Source organism: Lemur catta, chromosome 12, assembly GCF_020740605.2.
Source record: "Lemur catta isolate mLemCat1 chromosome 12, mLemCat1.pri, whole genome shotgun sequence".
NCBI lineage: Eukaryota > Metazoa > Chordata > Mammalia > Primates > Lemuridae > Lemur > Lemur catta.
In genome coordinates, this window is record NC_059139.1 from 63,796,779 (window position 1) to 63,810,646 (window position 13,868).

Below are 13,868 nucleotides of genomic sequence, written 5' to 3' on the forward strand. Positions count from 1 at the left end.
CTTGACTAACAGAGTGAGGAAGGAGAAAGAATGCTTTCCATGGGATCCTTCATGCTTTCGCAGAATAAAATGAACCTAATGCAGGCTTTACCTACTGCCATTAGTTGTCATGAAATGCCTTTCCATAACCTGGAAGAACATTTCCAAAACAACCTGGGCACCTAAGGAGAAGGAGGAAGGAGAGGATGTCTTCACAAAAACAGGGCTATGTATGTGCGAATTAAGGTGACCTGTGCAAAAGGCTAAGAAGAAGGGGAAAAAAGTTTCCAAAGACATACTATTCAAATTTTTTAAAGTCCTTTTTTCTTTTTCAATGATTTTTGTTCAAAATGGTACCTCTTTCAAAAGAAACTCCATAATTCAGCTGTAGATTTTATTGAGTAACTACATAGTCATGAAACAGATACATATTTAGCCTCAGTGTGAATAGAAACTTGAAATAAAATTATAAGGTGAAAGCAGAAAATGAAACTAGACTACCAACAGACAAGCATGTAACATAAATATTCACTCACACCTTTCTAGCAGTTTTCTCGCTATGTGACTTGAGCATGTTGCTCCCTCTCTGGGATGCAGATTCCTTATCTTTGGCTTTTAAGATTGTACTCCAGGGCCCCGAGTATACTAAGAACACTCTTCCGTGTGTATATGTGGGGGTGGGGAAGTTGTGTGTTGGGGGGCCTGCATAGGAAAAAGTATATTCCATAAACAATGAAGATTTAGCTTCCCTAAGATAGTCATTTGTTACCTTTACCTATTTTTAAAATCAAGGTCTGGGCAGCTCACCGAAGTGTGGTGATGAGCAGAATTCCACAGCTAAAAGAAACTTTGAAAACCACTAATTTTGGTGTTCTCCAACATACGTTCCAAGTCACTTGCTCTGTTTAAAAGTTTCCTTCCTCTGTACAGCAATGCGTGGTCCATAGACCGCAGCATCCACATCACCTGGGAACTTGTGAGAAATTCAGATCCTTTGGCCCCATGCAGACCAAAGGCATCTGAAACTCTGGGGGTGGGGCCCAGCATGCTGGTTTAACCAGCCCCCAGGTGATTCTGATAAGCACTCGAGTGCGAGAACCCTTGCTTTAAAAGTTATATAGTGCATATGCACTGGCCTTCCCCTATGTGCTAATACCTATAATTAATTAATATAATTATAAACATTATCTGCTGTCTAGCACAGATATTATTTATACTACTTAAGTCCTTCTTTAGTCCTGCCTCTAAATTTAATGGTCAGGAAAGCAGATTGGTCTAGATATTTGCAGCATTTAAAGAGAGAAGTAGGAGCCTACTGAACAATTATAAAAAGTTTCCTTCCCTTATTAATTTTTTTCTCAAGTCAATTTACTGAAATTGCGGGCCCGATCCTCCTGTATTTCAACATGTTCCCCACGCAATTCTCATACACACCAAAGTTTGAGATTCACTCTCATAAAGGAATATGCATCCAAGTTCAGAATTAATAAAAAATATCAAGATACCAGGTAACAATACAAATTTCAGAGTCTGAAGCAATTAGTCAATAACACGGATCTTTAGTTAGATTTTAGAGATAATAAGCTGGCACTTTAAAGAGAGTGTTAGTTTACTTATATTATTCCTTGAAAAAGAATTCAAGATTCCAATACCTTTTCATATGTATGAAATAGGTTAGGACAGGGAATGGGTTTTTAGTAAGGTGAGTTGGCCCTCAGAGTTCACAGCTCATGCAAGCTTAGAAAAAATAAATGAACGGAATGGTTGAACTTACTTGTGTGTTTTGGCAATAAGGACTCTGAAGCTCTGCTCTGCAGAAGCCCAGGACAGGAAGAACAGGCCTGCCGCACGTCTGGATGGAAATGAATGATCAGAACTGTATGGGAAAGCTTTGTGCCACTCTTAACCCTCATTTTGATCAGCATTTAGAATTATTCTTCAAAAGACATTATTTGGAAAAAAAAATGTACTTGTTTTGCAAGTCACCATCAGAAAATGTCTTGTAGCCCAATGAAGATAAATGCCAATGCAACTCTATAGTTTCCAGCTACCATTTTCTTTAGTAGAATGATGCTGCAGTGGTCAGGAAGATAAAGCCCAGAGATTACATGGTGATGGAGACTGCTTAAGTGGTTTCAAGTTTTTGTTAATAGGTGTATCAGAGAAAAGAAATAAAGCAAGAGAAAGAAATAAATCATAGAAAGAATAATTTTTCCAAGTCTGCTGCTTCAAATATTTTTTGGAGATTTTTACAATGTAAAAGAGATGACAAGACTCCAGAAGAATAAATGTTACATGCACAATCAATAGCTATGATCATATTAACCTTGCATCCCACATGTGAATCTTTTAAATGATTAAAGAGATATCTCTAAAATAACAGAGAAATGTGGTCCCATGAAACACTTCCCTTTGCTACCAAAATGCAACCCAAAGACCTCTTCACTACTAAGAGCAAGAGCAGCAAGACATGGATTAAGAAAGATACAGCAGAATAAGAAATTCTGGAGAGAAATTATTATGGTGGAGCTGAAAGTGTGTATTAAATGTCTTCTAGAGCAGCTAGAGAAAGTTTTTGAATGATGGTATTATGATGAGATGAGAGTCAACAGCTTTAATAGCATGAACAGGGAGGATGGGATCTGGACCGTCTGAAAGATAGGTTAGATCACACAGAAGGAAAAACATTTATCAAACAGTTATTACTTGCATTTTCACACTACAGTGTTTTTCAGGATAGAAAAAACTAAAGAAGGCACAGAGAAGATAAATAACTCTACTCAAAGAGTAGACACTGGCAAGACTGAGTTTTGGAGCTGGGTTGCTGATGCCTAATCCTTGATTTTCCCCATGATATCTCATTTCTTTTGGACAGGCTCTAAGAATTTCATGGTACCAAAAAAAAAAAAAAAAAAGGAATTAATTGGTATAGGATTTTTCAAAATACTTTTGTTTAGATGAAATGTATCCTTGGTTATAGATCACTGATAAAGGCTAATCAGAGGCTTAGAGGAAGTAAAAGTAGGTGGGTGGTAATAACCCCAGCATATGTTATTCAGTAAAGAATATGAGAGTTAACTGTAGTCTATGATAAATTATAGTCTAATGTCTATTAATAAGGTGGTGAAGTTATAGAATCTAGCATATAAATTGAGAACACTTCTATATTTCAATTCTGGTTAAAAAAGTTTCCTAATTCCATTGCTTGAAAAACTAGATCACTAATAATAGGATATGTCCTATTATTCTAGATCATGATTTAAAAATAGATCAAAATCAAAAAATCTATTTAGATTTAACATGTGACTAAGGGAACACAGTTATACTGATCCTCTCCCTGTTATATACAAATAATCCTTGGCTTTTGTTATCCTGGATTTTATTACCTGTGTACAACCTAATCCTTCCAAATAAGACCCAGACACTGAAACTGGAGTGAAAGACATTGCTTGTGTGTTTACAATAAGCCGTGCATGCAGTCAGCGCTTTCCTCTATTTTCAGCACAGGGGTGCATGTGCTTTTATTTAATCAAATGATCCCTGAGACGCTACAAAGAAGAGATAATGACAGCCTAGAATGACTGTTTTGTGCTGCAAAGACTAGAGTGTAGAGCAATTATTAGCTCAATCCCAGGCACAGGCATGATCTATCTTTTCCTTTTCCTGCCGAGTTTATTCCAGTGAATTGCACCTGGATGATGAAGTCCAACAAGTACATTTGTTCTGTAGTCTATCCATCCTCACAAGGCAGGATTGCTTTTACAGAAAACCCTCCTGGTGCTTTGTGTAACCTACTTTGAAATGTCTCATCTAATAATAAAGCTTTGATCCCTTTTTTCTTAGAAGATGGTTTCCTGGCACCATAATCCTTAGAAAAATTCCTCTGGTTTTTATCCTTAAATTTTCTTTTGTATTTCTATTGCTTCTTGATACAACTTATGGTGCCAGGAAGCTATTCATGTTTACTTAAGATGTTTTAACTATACCCTCTAACTTTAATTGTGGCCAAAAGTTCTTAAGCTTTTACTATGTTTGTTCAAAATAAATACTAATAAAAAAATCATCATATATATTTGATCTTAATGGTTTATTGACACAATCTGCAAGTTTCTACTAATGATATGTGAAAGGAATAATAGTCCTGGGTTTGACTTACAGAGATATTTATCTTTGAGACTTTTAGTTAAAAGTTATACATATTTTTAAAGTCTTATTTTCATACCTAAAAATGAAAATAATTCGTGAACTTTTCTTGGGTATATATTATACATGGTTGAGTAGTTCAGAATGTAAGCACTTCAGCATGGGATCATATTCTTGTTTTACAAAGTCAATAACTCTTCTTAGTCTTCAATCTTCCTTCAGCCACACTTTTGCTAGACCTGACCATAAGGCAGTGCCCTGACATAACTTCCAATTGTTCTGTATTTTTCTATGTAGTCGTCTTTGCCTGTTATGATCCTTTTCTCCATTTTTGTATAGGGATCTTGGCATATTCCAGCATTTCTATTTTTAAAATATTAAAAATTTCTCTTTTTTAACTATAATATTATTGGAGTTTTTTCAATTAATTTTGTTATTGGAGTCTAGATGTCCACTCAATGGAGATAACTAGGAAGAAACTTAGGTGTGCTAAATATTTGAAAGCACTGCACTAAGTTACCACCCTTTAATAGGAAGTCAAAGTCTTCATAAAATTCTGACTTAATTAGAGTAATCCAATTTGATTTCACATAATTTTTATGGTTTTTATGAGAAACATGGTAATTGCCATATCCACTGCTTAATGTTTTGTATCCTGAGATACGGTGTTTTGGTGAATTATAAATGTTATGCATTTGGAAAATTAGAATATCTCTGTATCACTTCAGTTTTTTTGTTCTATTGTTTTGCTCTCAAGAACATTAAGATACAGCAAATAGCACTGACATTCCAGCTAAGCAAGTTCTCACTAGGATACAGTTTCACTCAATGTAAATCAGTTTCTATCTCATGGACATGTGTTGATCCTTATAAATCCTGATAAGAATTTCTCTCAAATCACATTCTGTTTAACCTACAAAGCACATGCACACTCTCCATGCATGATTTTATCTGAGCTATTTAGGTTTTTTGCATATTTGAAAATGTCCAGGGGTAATCTCCTTCCATCTACATCTTCCCTGCAGAATAACAATACGGCTTGGGTAAAGAGCAATGGTTATCAGAGTGACCTTTGAAGGTGACTACGAGAGATAATACTTATCCAAAGTAGACTTGGTCACTGATTTTTTGCTTTTGTAAATGGCACATCAAGCATAGCAACCTCATGGCCCTCAAACACATCGTCCATTGGTGGCTTACAGAGCTGCTGAAGAAAAGGGTCACATATTGCAAGAGGAATCTGAAAGGGTCTCAATTAAAAAAAAGAAAACAAATAATTAAGGAGCAGCTCTACTTATAAATGATATCTATATTCATCATCAAACCAAAGAGGACCTCTACTGCTTTAAGTTCTTCCAACATTCATTTCTATGGCATTCAGAAAGAGAGAAATATTGGTCCCCACCATACCTCAGGGCAATGACATCAATTCTGTAGGCCTTAGTTCCTTCATTGGTAAAATAAATGTCCCCTAAAGGTTCTGCCTTTATGGCTCAATTCATTTGTCACTCGTTTGTTGTCATATGCCCAGAAAAGACATTACCACTGTACCTTAAATTTAAAAAACTTTTTTAAAAAACTTGCATATTTGTTATTCTAAAATCAGACAGTTCAAGAGATTGAGAAAGGTTATTAAATATTTAAGAATGAATACAACCCAATGGAAAGTACTAATAAGTGGAAAACTAATTTGGAAGTAGCAAAGTGGAAAGCAGATGATGTTGGGAGAGCTGCTTGAAAGGGAAACTCTTGAAAAAGTATTATTAATAATTATGGAGTTGGCCCTGGTGGCAACTCTTCATTGACAATGACCAGTCTGAACATTTGCTACACATAGAACAAACTCAACACAGAACATCCCCAAATTCTGCTCTCAGAAAGGTATGCCATGTGAATTTGCCATATTTTTGGGTCTTAAGAAGACAGTGAAAAAATTTTTGGATAAAGCCATTTTCCATTTAAGGTTATTGAACAATGTAAAAGCAATCTTTCAGTGTGTTCATGGACAATGCATGAACATATAAGAGGAATTATTATTATTATTTAAGCAAAGATACAGAGTAACTTCAGTGAAGGCAGCTACACAGTAGACTGAAAGGAAATGAAGATACTATAATAATTAAAATAAGCTCACAAGAATAAAAGGCTGTAAAAAAAATTGGAGCAGGTAGAGATGAATAGATGTGGCTTATACTTGCTCACTGGTCAATACATGATTTAATTTGGTACTTGCCAGTCTGCTTAAGTGACACTGCAACAAATTTTAAAATTCTAAAGGAAAAAGATAGTTGTTAATCACAAGCAGTTTGGGAACCAAGAAAGGAAAATGACAAGGCCCTAAGAGTGTAGCATTTTCATTGCAGTATCAATTGCTACATAATCACATACCAAGTGTGAATTTTCAAAGAAAGAGGGAAATTTTTAAAGGCAAATTCGTAAGTACATTAGTAATAAATCGTGCTGTGCATAATTCAGAATTATAGCAAAGAAAAAGTGGATGACAAAGCTCATTATGCTTAAATCATCAAAGAGTAAATTAAATTGCAATGGCATTTAAAACAAATTATCTGTGGAATTTTCATTTTTTCTTACTTAAAAGCAGAGTTGCTGTTTTCTAAATCACAGGATTTCTTTTCAAAGAAAGAACACTGATTATCTGGTATATATTTAGTATATACATCTAGTATAAATCATTGTAATAGAAGGAAATTTTTCTCAAACAGAAATGGAGCAGAAAATAATCCCATTTTACAAGAGAGGGAAAAAATGCCTTTATAGACCTTTAGACATCACCTCACATTCCTGGAAGGTCCCTGGGCCTCTGGCTATGGAGAATTTGGAATAAACTTGGTCCCATGAAGAAATGACTTCAAAGAAATATTAAATATTAATATATGAAGTTCTTTATTTTTACAAATGAAGACATAAAAGAGTCAGTTATCTAGATGACTTATAATAAAAGTTAATGAAGAAGGCAACTGAATACATCTATCTGGGAACCTATTTTAAAAAGTGAATTTCTTAATTCACATTTAACTTTCAAAGTTACTATCCAGAACTAAAATTCAAGAATATAAAGTATTTAGACATTACCCTCCAAAAGAAAGACTTCACAGAGAAATAAGATCCAACCACTTCATTTTCTGAGAGTTCCTAAAAACAAACAAATTATTTAGCTAAATTTTGAGATGTTTCGGAGAATACTTAATTAGTATTCTAAATCAAAACAAATAAAATCAAAGCAAATAAAAAAACCAAAAATTACATATCCTAAAAATACTTGGAATAGTTAGAAACTGTAAGTTTTCTTCCCTTGGATAAATTAAAGTTTTTGTCCTATTCATCTCTGACATCAGTGGTAGGAAAGTTGAAAGAGGATTATTTCTGTATTAAGAGTCTACTTACCTCTTTAGTCTTATTTGTTCATTAATATATCTCAGAGTCTGATGTTTCATTATAGAAAGTAGAACTGTTTAAGCACATGTTAAGATTTTGAAATGAAGCAGATAATATCTGTTCCTTTTAGCAAAATAATTGTATTAAACACAGACCTTCAGAGCATTTTTAAGGAATGATTATAGAAGTCTTATTTATAAACATTTACCTAGTTAAATTTGGTATAAATTTTCTATCATAAAGTTCTTAATCTTATGATATAATATATAGTATAATATAAATGACTTAGTTAACTTTAAGCTCCCCAAAAGTAATTTTTAAAAAATAAATACTAAGAGAAGTGGTTATTGGGCTAAAAACAAAGCAATAAATTCAAGTTGGATATTTTATTACTTAATTTTCAGATCTTTATAAAATAAAACCAATTTAAATTTTGAAAATAAAAAATAGTTAATTTTTAAACAGAACATCTAAATTACATACTTCCTTTAAACTTTAAAGTTTGCACCCTGTCTCTAGGTGTCAATTATGAAAAAATGGATGATAGTTATGGGAAAGCATCAATCTTTGACATTGTGATGAAGAGGAAGTCATTTTGCAACTTCCTTGATTATTCTATATTTTTGTGTTGGTAACTAAGACTGCAGTGCTCTAGCACCTCAGTCACGCCTAATGCATGATAGGTGCTCAATAAATATTTGTTGATTGATGATTAGTCACTTAGAATGACATTTGGTTAGGGACACATACTCCTTCCAAACATGATACCAAAAATCATATTAGAAAATAATAATGAGCCAAAATACTGTTGGGTGTTCAGCAGTTTGAATAATTTAAGTTTAGACCTAGGATTACATCGGAGATTGTCTGTACAATCTTACCTGTGCTTTTTACATGAACTCTGTTTTTTAACAAAACCAATTACATTTTCCCAAGTTACTTGCCTATGGGTTGGTCAGGTAATGTGACTAATGTCAGAGGTTATTGGAAAAAAGTCTTGCATTTAAGACATTGTTTTACCATCACTACAGAGTTATAATTCATTTACATTTACACCTTTGTCTGTCACACTTGAGACATCATCACATCAGTTTCTAAACTAACAAAAATTCTTAAAAAATATATTTACATTTGGATGTTGAGGCACAACCCTTAGACGGAATGATTGCAGTATTTTTTTATGCTATACCATTTTTTTTTTAACTCAAAGAACCCCAATCTAGCTTTTAGAAAAAAGTTATGTTTTCCTTTGCAATTGTCAATTCTCTTCACTTTGATTTACAACTATTTTTAAATTAAGCAGCATGTTTAGCAACATGTAGAAAAAAATTTTAAATATCATATTTAAAAATTAGTGCTTGAACTGTCTGTATACAAATAATTTCTCTTTATATAACCTGAGTCAATAACACAAGTTATGTAACTAAGGGAGTTTTATCTTAATGTAAAATGTGTTAAGGCAACTTTAATGGAGATAAAAGCCTTGGCTCTAGACTCAAGATAGTTAACAAATAAGACAACCATTAAATATTTAAATGTGTTATTAATTTATGTTTTAGGGAGGTCTAAGGTGACTGATATTGAAGATGAACCAACTCCTTACTTTCCAATCTTCCTCAGATAAATGCAGAAGGTGCTGACCTAACTATGTGCCAAATATGCAGAGAAAAAGAGATTTGTGAATTTTAGGGGTGGGGTGGGAATTTTAATGATCAAGATTTAGGACTTAGATTTCTCTATTAAAATTTGAGAAACAAAAATATTAGCCACATTTGGATCCACTGAAGTCCCTAAGCTGTGCTTTCCATGCCATGTTTAATTACTTCTGCCATTCATCAACTAAAATTTATATTTCATTTACAACCTACATTCTCATGTAAATTTAGAACTTTATCTCAAGTGAAACAATTTAATTTTCTTGTGGATCCTTGTGCCATTTATTGCTCTGCATCAGTATGAAATTTACAACAGACCAGCCAAGACCTTCCTTTCACTAAAGTTTCTAATGGTAATAACATCAATATTAATAATAAAACACTTGGTATCACAATAATGAGTCCTAAACAAAAGTGGTGATTTTATCATGGAGAGCAAGAAAAACAGCAAGAACAATTCAAGAATTCTAGAGAAAATTTGTCTTAGATAATAATTGAAGATATTTAGTTACACGTTAGCGTTCATCAAGACAAAAGACTGATACATGGGGAAAAGTGCCATTTTAAAAGTGCTAAGATTACAAAGTAACAGCAAAAGGAAACAGAATAAAAACCAGGGACATCAAGTTGATACAGGAAAATTATTGAAGTTATTCTGAATAATGAATTGCTGAATTATTTCTGAGATTTCTACTTTATGAAAGTAGTAAGATCCGTTGGGAATATCTTATTGATTTCTATTTTTGTCTCCAAAAATCTAACACACAAAGAAAATTTTTCTCAAAGATAAAATATCTAACTATGAATCTAAACATTAATCAGATTTTAAACTAAGAAATCTAGAAGATAATTTTTGTTTCCTCAGGGAAATGAAACTAAATGACAGTTGTTTTTTTTTGTTCTAACAAATGAATATAATGCTATTTTTCAGATATCTATATAAAATAAATCATAGAAATCTTTAAAGATTTTTTCATCAGCTGGAACAAGAATTAGCCACTATACTTTTATTAAAAATGATATTAAAATTAGCCTTAATGTGTACAGGGCTTCAAATATAATACGCGTTGTTATAGTTCAACAATTCTTTAATACTCCAAACATTCACAATAGATTTGAAATTGTGAATCCTGAGAGGCAAATGTGAGAGTTAAGTTAGCTAGCATTTCTGATTATACAAGTATGTTTTTATAGGAGCACAATTTCCTTTTATCAATAACTTTTGGCCATTTAAGGTATTAAAAAATAAGCAAATACACAAATCATTCACATAAACTTTCCTTGTCAGACTATAATCACTGTTCATCAAAGACATGGCTCATGGAGGCTTCCATCCTATCAGTATGAATGACTTGTGATATTGACTGAGCCTACAACAGTCATGTAAACCAGAGCTTTGGAAACAGGATCCTCACAAAATTATAAATTGTTTTCATTGTGGACATTCAGGGTTAAAACCACAAATCTCCCCCCTAATGCACTCAGTTTAACATCTGTCTGTCTGTCCGTCCATCCATTCATCCATCCAACTACCGTCTACTTATCATTTATCATCTACCTCATTGAATTAAAAGACCATGCAATCTCTAAACCAACCCTTAGTCTGATTATCCTGGCATCCTGTTACATTAATTCTTCCCCCTTGATGAGCTCAGGAAGGGCCTTGGGAAACTAGTTTGCTCACTTTGTAACACGTGCCAGCAATGTAAAGGCCAATCAGCTATCATGCAATAAACATCATTGACCTGGAACCCAGGTGCTGTGGAATCCATCCTTTGCTTGAGATTACATTTTGTGCTTTCACTTTGTGCCAACTTATTCATATTTGCTCCCACAACATTTAAAAAATTCAACAAGAGAGGTCAAATAAATGTAACGCCATTCAACAGCAAATCCCTATAGTTATAAATTATAATACATAAAAATGTATGAATTTTATGCCCTTGGGGAAATATTATCAAAACAGAAAAAAAAAATCATTTCAATATGAAATTTAATTATGGTTCCATATATTTTGTGGGATAATAAAATATTTACTGGCATTATAATATCTCTGTTTTAAATAAACTTATTATAAATTTCAGAACTTTTGTTAGCTAGGACCAAAATATACTCCTTTTAAATAGACATGCTCATTGCTGTTCACCATTTGTTCACTGTTGCATTTTGGAATCTCGGAAGTCTTACTTCTGAGGCTGGCTTTATAGCATTTCCAAATAATACAGATTTGGGAGCATAAACAATGGCAAGGTAAAGATTTTTTAAAGGAATTTTATGTTTCCTTCAAAAACATTACGCACATCATTTTTTCAAAGACATATTCATAATAATTAGAAACATAGCACCAAAGAAAAGCCAATCTGGATACTTATGGTTGTGAGCCTATGACCAAAAAAGTTTTCAATTTTTTGCAGCTTTTAAAAAAGCCCCTGTTTATGGTAAGGATATGAAGTCTTTGTAGAAAGGACCTGATAATTGTTAAATATAATGATTTTTTTTCATTATGTCTCACTGACTGTGTGAGATGTGTTAAAGATGTGCTAATCTGCTTCTCCACTGTTACTCAAATTATAGCACTTAGAGGTTTTCGCTGATGCATTTTTAAAGTGTCATCCAAGGTGTCAGGTTTAACTACTACACCCTACAGACTTACAGAGTTGAAAGTGTTCTCTAGTTTAAATTAACGATATCCTTGCCAAAAGTCTTATTAAAAATTGCTCCATTCAACCAATGAATAAAGTGTTTTATAGTTCATTAAAACTATGCTAAGTGATTATAATAAAATCTTTATACAAAAGATGTATTACTTGAAAAAAAAAGATATAAGCCGTCAAGTAACAGAAGATATGATAATGAGATCATCACAGTAGTCTATATTATATTATTCAAAGGATGAACTTTTCTTAAAGAAAACAATCCTAAATTGTTATTGTTGAGGATATGAATTGCAAAGTGTATATCTTTATATCATCACAAAAGTATTTCTCATATAACTGAAGTAATTTATCGAAAGCACATAAGTTTATGATCTCACCCTTTCCCATTGATAAACTGATTCTTTTAGGTTAAAACACAGACAAACACACGCACACAATATAGTGTAAAATTATAACAGCTTACTATCAGATAGAACCACATTTTTTTCCCATTTTTGGTTTGACCCCACAAAATCTATTCACAAAACACATATAAATCTTCTCTTTTGAGCTTATGAAACTTTCTTGATGAATAATTTAACCTTAGAATAAATTATCAGTTGATAAGCTTCTTCTAAAGAATAAAATATTGCAATAACTCAAAGCATTACCATTTCTTTCCCAAAATGGATTTTGTCACATAACTATAAGCCTTTTGACCTGGATAATTTTTCTGTTGCCCAAGTTTAGGGAGACATCAATCCTTTTCCTCTTAAAATAACATTCTTCTATAACAGCTGAGTGTGGGGCAGAATTTAAAATGTGCATGATGGAAAGTGTGCTTGTGGAAAACCAGAATGAATGTTTTAAAGGATGTTACCATCCCTAGAAGAAGAGATAGTATGGAATTTATAACTACTTACTGGCTTATATGTCGTTCAAATATAGTACATATTTTATATATCCTTGCTTTTCAGAGATAAGCCCGGGTACATTTTTCCCTATATGTTGTTAGGTGATAACACAATTACTCCAAATAATATATTAATATAAGTTGGTCCTGAACAGCAATTATGACTTCCCTGCCCTCAAGCTGGCTATTCTTTTCTTGATTTCAGTAGTAAATACAACCCCACATGATGTGAGTGCCACAAATAATAAGATTTCCATTGAAAATAACCTATTATTGGCAGAAGTATGGTAACAAAAATATGGAAAGAAATCTCATCACAGAAAGTTGAGACGATGGAAGTGATGGGCAGAAATTTAAGTAATGGGGAATTCCAAGAGCTGATTACCTTGTGTACAGAGGACACATGGATATTAAAAAAGTAACAATGTCAATTTAGGCATTCTCCCTCTGCAGTTATATTACTTCAGAAAGAAACTAAGTAAAGGAAGAAAAATTCCATATTGGAGAGAAACTCTAACAACATTGGCTACAAATTGCCACAAAGTTTTTAATTCTTAGATTTTACATTCACCATTGGTGCTCAAAGACAGGATGCATGCCAAAGCACTGACATAAAAACACAGACTTCATTCTCTAAATCAAGATTATAAACAAAACAATCTGTGTTTATATGAAAAATTCACCTTTGACTTTGAGCATAATTATGTCACATATGAAATGCCAGTATTTAAATGTAATGCAAATGAATGATACCCCCTTTACAAAAATAAAGAGGAAAAATCCTTACTCAGACAAGAATCTTTAAGAAAATTGAAATAATTAGAAAAGGGATACATTGCCACAAAACAGTAACATAGTAAAACTTACAAAACTCCACTGTATAGTCACATATCCTTTTGTTTCCCAGAAAGCACAATTTACTGGAGGAAAGGATTCAGGGAACAGTTTCAGTTTAGTGGTGTGTGTGAAGGATGGTGGAGTAGGTAGCAATTGAATGTCAAACTTCCCCTGAATTTTGCATTTAACACTGTGCTCTTGTAACACTAGTGTGGATGAATATGGCAAATGTTTTAGGGCACAGGGAAAATCTGAATGAATTAACTGGTATTCAGTATGTCCTCATAGGAAAAAAAAATCAAATGAGTT

At 32.9% G+C, this 13,868-nt stretch overlaps 1 protein-coding gene across 15 annotated transcripts in view; it reads right to left on the bottom strand.

Moving 5' to 3' along the window:
• MCTP1 (multiple C2 and transmembrane domain containing 1) overlaps window positions 1-13,868 on the bottom strand; it is a 488,669-nt gene that overhangs the window by 187,874 nt on the left and 286,927 nt on the right. For 7 of the 15 annotated variants that reach the window (XR_006738667.1, XM_045566486.1, XM_045566492.1 and 4 more), the window contains exons 7-8: window positions 7,216-7,275; window positions 1,754-1,831 (exon numbers count right to left, since the gene is read on the bottom strand). The exons of 4 other annotated variants lie outside the window; for them this stretch is intronic. Coding sequence is in view for 10 of the 11 variants with exons in the window: in XM_045566486.1 (XP_045422442.1) it covers window positions 1,754-1,831; window positions 7,216-7,275 (138 nt within the window). In the remaining variant the exon portion in view is untranslated. The remainder of the gene's footprint in view (window positions 1-1,753; window positions 1,832-7,215; window positions 7,276-13,868) is intronic. 4 more of the 15 variants (XM_045566487.1, XM_045566494.1, XM_045566495.1 and 1 more) reach the window with 2 other exon arrangements.